Here is an 11,266-nt window from a genome sequence, read left to right as displayed (position 1 = left end):
TAGTGATATCTGTTTGCCTCTCGTGTCTGCTAGTCTCCTCTGCCGCACTGCAAGGTAAACGAGTCCCAAAATCACCCTTCCTGATCCGAACATTCAAGATGCGTTAGACGCAAAAAGCCCTTACCTCCTGAACGTCCTCCTGAACCGAAACCGGCGCCCCGAAAGTGACGTCACTTCCCAGAAACGGAATAAACGCTCACCCAGATGTCAGTCGCATCTCCTTTTATCCTAGCGGAAACGCCATATTTGGGAATTAACCCCGTGATGGCTGATAACATCACCACATTATTTTACAAATTATCTGCCAATAGAGTAAGAAAAATACGGCAGTGGCTATTTACACTAAGTGGAATTAACATACTTTCTTAACGATAGATCCTATTTACAGTAGGCTAAGTGCAAGTAGCACTTGATGCTATTTACAGAAAAAAAATGTACAGTGAAAATCGTGATATATTCTATTTACCATGTACAAGTAGCAGTTCTTTGCAACAGGCTAAGTGTAAATAATAATTAGATGCTTAGTTATACTTTATACTGGCAGATACATTTGCACCTCAGTATTGTTATACATTAACAGGATGCAATAATAACAGATTGTAAATGATTATATTTATTACAATTATAAATAGTTGTATCATTATTAAACACTCGTTAGGCACTTTACTTCCACTTTTAGAACATTTTGTTCATTTTTATTGAAAATAAATTCGAATGTGACATGTGATGGGAGAAGTGAGAAAGCCGGACACTAACCCAATCAATCGCGTTACAAGCTAGTTTTCTGTGCCCAAACATTACTGCCTGCACCATTGAAGCCGTTATTCACATGTGTGGTATTTAACCTTATGTGTCGATGGAGGGCGGAGCTACAGTAGATTTGCACTTAGTAATAGAGACGCAGAATAATCTACTGTAGCTCCGCCCTCCATCGACACATAAGGTTAAATATGACACATGTGAATAACGCACAGAAAACCGCATAAACACATTGCATTACACCAAATACACAACATAATGTTCTTTTTGGCAATGTCATATGACCCCTTTAAGCAATTGAATTACAGGTGGACAGTGTTATATACAAGTGTAAACAGTGTTCAAAACATTTTGAGGCCTACCATTTTGGCCACATTATATATATATTTTTTTTAATCTACATTTATGGAGTAAAAAGTGTGTGTGTATGTATCTGTAAAAATGTAAAATTAGACTCGGGGTGAAATGAGCTCTAATGTTTAAATCATGGTCCCTTTATTGTGTTCACACTTAGGTTTGGTTTGATTCAAATGAACTCTGGTGTGATTGCCCTGTTAGTGCAGTTTATTTCAATATGTTTGAATGATGCTATGCAAACATTGGTGTGCACCAAACAAGTGGACCGCTTCCGAGTGGTGCAGTTATACTCTGCCACAAGGAAAAGTGCATGCGTCTGCTTAGAACTTTATGTGGCGCTATACACTTTTCCACATCAAAGACAGTTTTATAAATCCGAACATTGGTGTGTATTTTTTTGGTACATACACTCTTAGATCAAATCTGTGCATACACACGTTTTATCAATGAGGCCACAGGACTAAACAGAGCATTATCAGTCTCATATCCATGCATTCCATCCAGGTTTTGATCAGGCTCAAGTCTGCTTAGCTTCACTGGATATTCTGCAGGATGAAAGCTGCGGTCTAATTTCTGTTAGCGCTTAACATGAATGTCTTGAAACCCCACACAGAAGTGCTCTCCATGACAGACAGATCCTCAAAGGAGGGAACATGGCCTTCAAGTGAGACTAGATTAAGGCTAAAAGGCACACTGCTCTGGAAGATGCCTCACCCAACAGCTCAGACTCACTGAGGATAAATATACAGAGAGAGAGAGAGAACTGAATGCACAATCTGATCGTTGTCCAATACTTAAAGCCAATGGCAAGTGGTTATGCAACATTTCATGTTGCAGTTGGATTGTTTGAAAACACTAACGCTAAACTCCATTAAAATCCTAAATGGTTTGGAGAAGGCAACATGTACCAGCACTCAGTTCTGCCTTTTGATTGGTTTTGTGGTGACTGTAGAGTGAAGAGGAGCAGTTGTGAGGTAGGCTCACAGGAACCAGAGCTCATAATCCAGAGCTGGTGTGTGGCACACAGGGGCCACTGAACCAGTTACACGCTGCATTAAAAAGAAGGATAATGGCCTCGCTGGCAGCTACTGTATTTCATACAAGGGCTACCCTAGAAGCAGTAAATCACAAAAGAAGAAATCTAAAACTGATTAACTGAGCATTTTCAGACAACAGTGGATATTACTGTACATATTTGGCAGATCAGGTTTGACTGCAGTTCAGTTTGTTCTGTAAACAGAGAGAAGTGCCTGTAAATGGATCCAGGATGATAATTCTGGATGGGTCTTTTTTTTTTTTTGTCTGTTATTCACTGTGAAGTAGTTAAAATGCATTAGTTGTTTTTATTCTGATCATTTTGTTCCAAATGTGCATATGCATGACATATTTTTCTAGTTTGACAGTTACCCATTCATCTATGAAGAACAACTCGTTTTGTCACAAGTCAAATTGCTTTCTCATTTCTAAGTTAAAAAAAAACTCCAATTCCAAAGTCCTGTATTATATAATGGCCTCTCCTCACCAATGTGGTTTACTAGACACTAGTCACTAAAAGAGAGTGAACATAGGCTGCCCTCTAGTGACTGAGCTTTATAGAATTCTGTTGAAGAGCAGTTTGAAAACCTTTAAATGTACAGTAAGTCTCTCTAACTCTTCAAATGATTAAGATTTATTTTCAATTAAATTAATATTTATTCAGCAAGGATACAGAAAATGTATATATAAAAAACTTTTAGAATTTTACAAAAAATATAAATATATATATCATATTCAAATAAACACTGTTGTTTTGAACTTTCTGTTCCTAAAAATCCTGAAAAACTGTTTCCACAAAAATATTAAGATAAGTTTTCTGTTTTCAACACTGATAATAATAATAATACAAATATTTCTTGAGCAGCAAATAAGCATATTAGAATGAATTCTGAAGGAACATGTGACAGTGAAGACTGCAGTAATTATGCTGAAAACTCAGCTTTGGCATCAAATTAATAAATCAATTTAATTTACATAAATAACATAAATTACGAAATCTACTGAAACAGAAAATAGTTATTTGAAATTGTGATCAGAATATTACTGAATATTAGTTTTACTGAAATCAAAATAAATGCAGCCTTGGTGGGCATGAAAGATTTTCTAAAACATCTTATGTATCCCTAACTTTTGAATGCTAGAATATGCAATATATACAGTGGATATAGAAAAACCCCCTTTAAAATAATCACATTTTGTTGCTTTGCAGCCTAAAATGAAGACAGAGTTTTTGTTTCATCCAACTGTATTTACAATTTATTTGCAACTTACAAGTGAAAGATATAAAACCAACATGTCATAGAAAAAAAACAATTTATATATACAGGTGCTTCTGAATACATTAGAATGTCATGGAAAAGTTCATTTATTTCAGTAATTCAACTCAAATTCTGAAACTTGTGTATTAAATAAATGCAATGCACACAGACTAAAGTAGTTTGAGTCTTTGGTTCTTTTCATTGTGATGATTTAGACTCACATTTAACAAATTTATTTTAATTTGATGGTGACCTTTTGTGGACTGATTATTTATCTGGTGATTCTTTTCTATACCTGCAATATCACACCATCAAATTGTGGAGGTATATGATAATCAAATTGTGGAGGTATATGATAAGCCTTTCTGGCAATTTTTTACTTTTATAATTGAAGTTTTAGGTTTGTACATTTAAAGACGAGCATTGAATCTGTTGCTAATTTTAAAAACTTGAAGTAAAGAGAAATGTGCACCCTTGCATTCTTTCCACATCCACATTATTATCGCAACAAGCAGATTATTCAGCATTACAGCTGCAAACCTTTTAAGTAAGGATAGGAATGTGTTTTTCCTAAAAATATGTTATGCATATTTCTTCTTTTATTAATTAATTGCTTTATCTTGTCTTTAAGGTTTCCATTGTAAGTGCATTACTGCAACATTTTCTTTTCTGGATTTTAGTATTAATTTTAATAGTTCTGAGTAAAGTGACAAGATTAACCCACTAAATGTATCATTTTTAGTTTAATTTCAAAAGGTGATTTACTGGAATGAATAAACCAATTGTGGTTTAATAAATTACATAATGTTGGATTTTACGACAAGATCGCTTGGCACAAGCGTAATGCACAATGTGTGCTCCTGCATGGAGAGAGAGAGAGAGAGAGAGAGAGAGAGAGAGAGAGAGAGAGAGACAGAGAAGTTTGATTTGGATGGAATAGTCCACAAGATGGAAAGAGGGGTGAATGAGATGGGGAGCTATTTAAAAACAAGATATATGTGACTGAAATTATTGTGTAACTTTATAAAAACCGAGATTAACTATTAACCTATTGTCTATTAGACAAGTAGACACAGCCTGCATAAGAACTCATGTGAAAAATTGGCGTGGTTATTTTTCATAGTGATAGGAGGTCCGATTTTTTTTCCGCGATTCGGTTCTTTTGAACAGCTCGTTTTAAAAAGGTTCAAATACCATTAAGCGCTTCTTTTGCGCCTCGACGTAATTGGGTAATGACATAGTCCCTGACACGACCTAAAATTATATAATTAAAATTATATATCATATATATATATATATATATATGTGTGTGTGTGTGTGTGTGTATATATTGCGTGTTTTATTGAAAAGTTGTCTCTTGTGACAGATGTCAAACAGTCAATCTGTATTCACAGTATGATTTATGTGTAACATTTCTGCTAATGGTAATGGCTTTTAAAGTACCCTACAACAGTCGACAGTCAAATCATCAGTTGGCTCAAAATATTCATACCATCAGCTCCTGTTTGCGGTTCGGACAGGTTTTCGCGCGAAAGAAAAGGTTCACAGTTCAACTCTGCAGTGATAGCATACTACGTCTACATTTGATTATTTCTTAAAAGTGTAATGGAAAATGAAGTACAGCAGTGTGCTAGTAGCAAGTTAGTCCGTTTTAGTGAACCGCATTTACCGCTTTATTAAAAAGATCCGACTCTACTGATTCATTATTTTAAAAAGATCCGAAAGAGTCGTTCACGACTTCGCTAGTATTTCAGCGCGGACACTTGGATGAGCCCACAGGCTGTTCTGTGACAATTGATTGACCGATTTAGGGAAGATGGACTGTGATATACCACGGTCATACAATTAGTCTGTTGAATTATTGTTCTCTAAGCTCCTTGTATGCCTGATCCCAGTCTACCGTTGCGGACTCCTTGTAATCTAAAGGTCTGTTCCATTTAAAGAATAAGGGGCCCAGTACTTTTTTTTTCAACATGCAATGGATGTGCACATGACCAGCTCTCTCTTTTTAATTGATGTTCTAATTAATTAAGCAATTAAATCCACTTCAGCTTTTTCTATTAGGGACCATGGCAGCGGTAACAAGTCCGGAAACGACACCTCAACCACGGGTTTATTTTCAAACACCTCCCGGTACCGAAGAAGAAGTGCCTCAGAAACAAGGACGAGTGACCGTAAAATATGACAGAAAAGAGCTGAGGAGGCGACTGAATTTGGAGGAGTGGATAGTTAGCCAGTTAATGAATCTCTACGACTGCGAGGTAGGACACAAAACACTGTCATTGATTTGATCTCGTGCAGTCCTTTGTTGCAATGAATGACAAATCTTTCTTCCCAGTTCTCGAGCACCGGCATTCCTCTCGCTCCATTCGTCCTGTCCGTTATGCGTGATAATTGCCTTGCTTTCATAAATTGTTGCTTATTAAGAGCAGCATGGCATCTTTTATTTTTATGTCTTGATTTTTAGTCGATGGTGATTTTATGGTTATGCATTTACACACTGAAGGGCGTGGCATGATGGAACTACAGACAAAGCCATAAAACAAAGGTGAGCGTCATGGACAGGTGCTGCAAGGGAAAAAAATAGCACCTAATGCATCCTTTATGCATAATGCATACATCCATATTTATTTAATCGAAAAGTGGGCTTGCCTCATAAGTTAATGTGACAGATCTACAGTATATGAAGATGGAGCTCCAGTTGCATGAACAAAGACATGGATTCCAATCCCAATATATTTATGTCTACAGATGCACAAAACCCAGGTATCACTGATTATGATCTATATATATTGCACATATTTACAGTAGGTGACACTGGTCAAGAAGTGTTTTATTATTTTTATTATTTTTTTTTGTCTTTGTAACCTCCTGTGATGTTTAGAATCACCCTTCTAGCCATTGCGATGATGTCATCTGTTCAGACATGCAAAGCATGCTTCACTTTGAGCTTGATTTAGCCTCCAGGGCTAATATAATTGACCTAGATTATGTGCCACATAAAACTAGGCAGCTATTAAAATGAGATTTTTCTGAATGCTCTTTTCAGCCCAGCGCTAGGCCTCATTCTGAGCTAAATTCTGGCTTTGGGAATCCACATTTCGCTTTGTCTCATTGACATACTACAAAGTAGCCGAATCCATTGGATTTGCTTGAGAGCCTCTGACTTGGTTTGTGATGAATGTTTTTTTTTATGTCTGAATACAATCATACACATTACTGTGATATTTAAATAATAATAAGGGAGAGAAAAATAGAAGCACACACATTTGAACCCGTGAAATGTCATCTGAATCCCACAGGTTATTTGTATAATTATGTGCTCTGACAGGAGAGCTCGTCCATTATATTGCTAGTCTCAGCAATGTTTCGGTCCAATTAGGTTGATGTTTAGAATGCACATCTTAAATCACAACTGCCCTCAGCAAAAACTGAAGACAAATGTTTGTACCTAAGAGGATAACCATGTACACTGACAAATTACGTAAGCTAATATGAACAGGTTGTGGACTTTTTTCAGAGCAGCATGGACAAAGGTTGGCTTAAATTTGATTTTGTTAAATGATTAGGTTTGTGAGAATATTGTGTGTCTATAATGGCTGTTTTTTTTTCCAGTCACGTGTACATCATCTCATTGAGCAGTGAAAAGAATAATATTTGATGCAAAAGTTACCGGTCATTATCGCAAAATAAACTGGCTGATTAGGATGCTGATGTAGAGTGACTAATTAAATAAACAAACTGACATGAAATACATACATACACTACCCTTCAAAAGTTTTGGAGAATTTTTTTTCAGTAATTTTTTTTTTTTATGATTTAGAAAAATCACTCACCACGGCTGCATTATGTTATTTAAAAATGCAGTAAAAACAGTTATAATTTGAAATATTAGTACAATTTAACATAACTGTTGTCTATTTATATATATTTTGAAATGTAATGTAGTCTTGTGATGGCAAGCATGAATTTCCAGGATTGTCACGTGATCCTTCAGAAATCATTCTAAAATTCAGATTTGCTGCTCAAGAGAAATTAATTTCTGTCTATGTTAAAACAGTTGTTTTGCTTAACATTGTTTTGTGAACTGAGATACATTTTTTCCAGGATTCTTTGATGAATAGAATTGAAACATAAACACTTTGTAACATTATACATATTTACTGTCACTTTTGATCAATTTTATGCAATATAACCCATGCCTAATAAAGCGATTCATTTCTTTCAGAAGAATCTTGGTGACACCTTGTGTGAACTGAAGTGTATATTTAATAATTTATGTAGGAAATTAGTTTTAATATTTTAACTGTATGACAGCAATAAATTAATAAACACAAAATTCCATGATGGAAGAGGTGCTAATATGCATCCTTTAGTGACAAATAAGGTATAGAGATGTCAATAGGCCTTGGCCATTGTCAGTATTGAGCCCTGATTTGACCAAAGACTACCATGTTTGATCAGTCAGAAGTAAATATTCTAAAGAGCCAATATTATGCACTTCACAATCCCATTACTGATTTATGAAGTGCTGCATTAGTCTAAGTAATAGCTGTAAGAGAAGATGTTTTACTTTATGAGTAGCACCTCTGGATAGGCTTTGGTCAGCTGTGGTGTGCTAGAGGCACTCTGCAATATGGGTCAGTGTGAAGGGTTTCATAACAGACCTGCTTTCTTAATGTCTGCAATAGCACATACACTTGAAGAAAAACTTGTGAAAGTTCCTTCAATGGAAGCTTTCCTCCCCTGTCTCCCTCAGCAAATATAAACTCACTAATGGAGCTTAATAGCTCTGCGGGAACAGCAACATGAGTGAATCTTTGATGAAAAGGAGTGTGACTGCAAACTAGCTGCAATAAGACATAAAAAAGCTGAGGTTGTGCTTCCATTCATTTACTGTGTCTCAGTCTCAGAAGCTATAAGACAGCTTTGTGTGGATAGAGACACAATGTTGTCTTTATAAGCTGACAGGAAATGAATGGAAATTATTTTTACAAGAACACAATAAATTGCATGAGCTTCAGTCCATCTTGTTGTGCAGAAAGGATGTCATGCACAAAGGCCAGGGATGGCTGGATTTCTGACTTCTGAAAATTATGCAAGAATGGTACCTTTTGGAGTACAACAGCTTGTGGGGCCAACTCTGAATCTTATCTACCCCTAAAAGGTTTGTCAGGTACTTTTATGCAGTAAAGAGAGTCCACCCCCCCCCCCCCCCCCCCAAAAAAAAAAGAAAACTGTCACCATTTACTCAACTTATGCAATTTCAAACCTGTATGACTTCCTCTCTTCTGTGAAACACAAAGGAAGATATTTTGAAGAATGCTGGCAACCAGTTCCCAACGGTTCCCATTGACCTCCATTACATGGACAACATTTTTTACAAATTCAGTGGGAACCAAACATTTATGATTAACAGCATTCTTCAAAATAATATATTTTGTGTTCTGCCCAAAAAAGTCATACAGGTTTGGAATGACATGAAGGTGAGTAAACGATGAGAGAATTAAATTATTTTTTTGGGTGGACAACACATTGCTACTCTTGAAGGGATAGTTCACCCAAAAATGAAAATTTGATGTATATCTGCTTAACCCCAGGGCATCCAAGATGGATGACATTTTGTTTCTTCAGTAGAACACAAACCAAGATTTTTATCTCAAACCATTTTAGTCTGTCAGTCGTATAATGTAAGTGGATGGGAATCATGGCATTGAGAGTCAAAAAACATACATAAAACTTGTGACGACACATTGATGTGAAGAGACAAAGCAATCGGTCTGTTCAAGAAACTGAACAGTATTTATATAGTTTTTTACCTCTGATTTTCACCATAATGTCTGAACTGTCCTGAGCACAACCTCAACAGCCACACGCAACACATCTTCTTCTTGATTTATGGTGCATTGCAGACTTGTAAGTGCATTACCGCCACCTATCTCTCAAGAGAACCACTGACACTCCTAATTGAGATTATCGAGTGTCAGTGGTCCACTTAAGAAATAGGTGGCGGTAATGCACTTACAAGTCTGCAATCCACCATAAAGCAAGAAGAAGAAGAAGATCTGAAAATCTGAGGAAAGAAATTATGTAAATACTGTTCAGTTTTTTGCACAGAACGATCATTTTGTGTCTTTACACATCAATGTATCATCACGAGCCACAGGGTTTAATTTGGTTTTAAAAATGTTTTTTTTTTTTTTTTACTCTAAGCTGTGATTCCCATCCTCTTACATTATATGACTGACAGACTGCAACAGTTTAAGTTAAAAATCTCAATTTGTGTTCTACTGAAGAAACAGTAACCTACATCTTGGATGCCCTGGGTGTAAGCAGATAAACATAAAATGTTCCTTTCTGGGTGAACTATCCCTTTAAGGTACCAGTATGCACCTCTCATTAGTATATCAGGTACAAAGTTGTCCCTTGTAACAAGCTGTTGTAACCCCTATTATAAATAATAATCAGCCAGCCCTTGTTAGCTGCATAAACTCTTGAGATCAAGAGATGTTACCCTGACTGATTTCACCTCTTACTGGTCTACATAGTTCATGACCTGACCGCCGTTCTGTAGCTTTTGAATTATTCACTTGACTGTTTTTTTCACAGGACTCCCCATTAACATCTCTCTCATCAGTGGTTCTGTATTTTGCAGGAGGATGAGGTGCCTGAGCTGGAAATAGATGTGGATGAGCTGCTGGATCTTCCCAGTGATGTCGAGAGAACCATTCGAGTGAAGGTCTGATCACATCTTTAATTTACTTGATTCAATTCGCTTCAGATATCTCTTCATAAGAATATTAACGTTCCCAGAAGACCGAATTGCACTGTAGTACCCCTCTGACATTTCATCTGCAGGTGCTTTGACAGTAATCCTTCTTCAGCTCGCAAGCTCTTTTTTTTAAAGACTAAATTCTCATCCGGAGATTTATTTCAGCGTTTTGCATCAGCTTTCCACTATCATTGGTACACAGTTGGAAAAACAGCAGAGTAGTCTAAAAGGCATTAATTCTCTTTCCATTTTTGTTTTCAGATGCTGCTGGTCGACTGTTATAAGCCTAATGATGTAAGTGCCATTTTGAATATTAATAGCATTAGCAATTACCTTCATTACAGGCGGTCGTGATATTCTCAGAGCCACCGAGTCACTCATTACAATGCGATTATGCTTCATTTATTCACAGTCCGAACAGAAATATGCTTCTTCTTGCCATAATTCTCTCTCTGGTACCTGCAGGATTTCATAGCGGCGTTGCTGGAGAAGGTCCGAGGGATGCAGAAACTCAACACCCCCCAGAAGAAAGGGGAGCTGACGCCATGAGGTCACCACAGCTCCTCCCACCACCTCACAACCAACCTGTCACTCCAAACCCAGAGGAGAGATGCAGGCATGCAGACCCAACTACTAAACCACAGCGTCTGTCAAATGGACATCAATGACACGAGTCCAGCCAAGGCAATCTCAACTGCAGGTTGATCACTCCAAACTGTTTTTACTTCGTCTTAGTACTGTTTCAGCATATATTACATGTAGAGAGTGTGGTAGTGTCCCTTTAGCTTAAAACTCCTGTGGTGATTTAGGGAAAGGAATCAAATGGTTGATGTTATGGTTACAATGTTCATTAATACACTTCTTTCCGTCTGTAATCGAGTAGGAAATTAAGCTGATTGCTTTTAACTCCCCCTTTTTTCTCGGTCTCTCACATCTGCTGTCTTTCCTAAGGGCGGAATAATTTTTTGCAGGCCAGAAAATAGTTTTTAGATGTGGGGTTTCAGATTTTGGGGTGTGTTGATGTAATCTGGGAAGAGGGAGGGGGGGTGAGAATTGTGAACTTGTGTTTTGTAAGCCATTTTTA

General features: G+C 36.9%; 1 protein-coding gene and 1 long non-coding RNA gene across 5 annotated transcripts; both read left to right on the top strand.

Annotated features, from left to right (window-relative positions):
- Positions 1–5,149: 5,149 nt before the first annotated feature.
- On the top strand, positions 5,150–11,044 carry LOC132130118 (protein phosphatase 1 regulatory subunit 14B-like). 3 transcript variants are annotated; one of them, XM_059541772.1, is made up of 5 exons: positions 5,150–5,336; positions 5,462–5,671; positions 10,066–10,149; positions 10,444–10,476; positions 10,648–11,044. In XM_059541772.1, exons 1-5 carry the CDS (start codon positions 5,292–5,294, stop codon positions 10,729–10,731), a joined length of 456 nt encoding a protein of 151 aa, XP_059397755.1. In that variant the 5' UTR covers positions 5,150–5,291; the 3' UTR covers positions 10,732–11,044. The 3 variants fall into 3 exon arrangements, with proteins under 3 accessions (XP_059397755.1, XP_059397757.1, XP_059397756.1); XM_059541774.1 differs by having other exon boundaries at positions 5,151–5,336; positions 5,475–5,671; XM_059541773.1 differs by having other exon boundaries at positions 5,151–5,671.
- LOC132130120 (uncharacterized) lies at positions 5,680–7,218 on the top strand. 2 transcript variants are annotated; one of them, XR_009428677.1, is made up of 3 exons: positions 5,680–5,958; positions 6,083–6,176; positions 6,460–7,218. It is a non-coding gene; the product is annotated as an uncharacterized LOC132130120 (long non-coding RNA). The 2 variants fall into 2 exon arrangements; XR_009428676.1 differs by having other exon boundaries at positions 5,680–6,176.
- Positions 11,045–11,266: the final 222 nt, after the last annotated feature.

The sequence above is a fragment of the Carassius carassius genome, chromosome 47 (genome assembly GCF_963082965.1).
Source record: "Carassius carassius chromosome 47, fCarCar2.1, whole genome shotgun sequence".
Classification (NCBI taxonomy): domain Eukaryota; kingdom Metazoa; phylum Chordata; class Actinopteri; order Cypriniformes; family Cyprinidae; genus Carassius; species Carassius carassius.
Note: the sequence above shows the minus strand (reverse complement) of the source record. Positions and strands in the feature narration are given on the sequence as shown.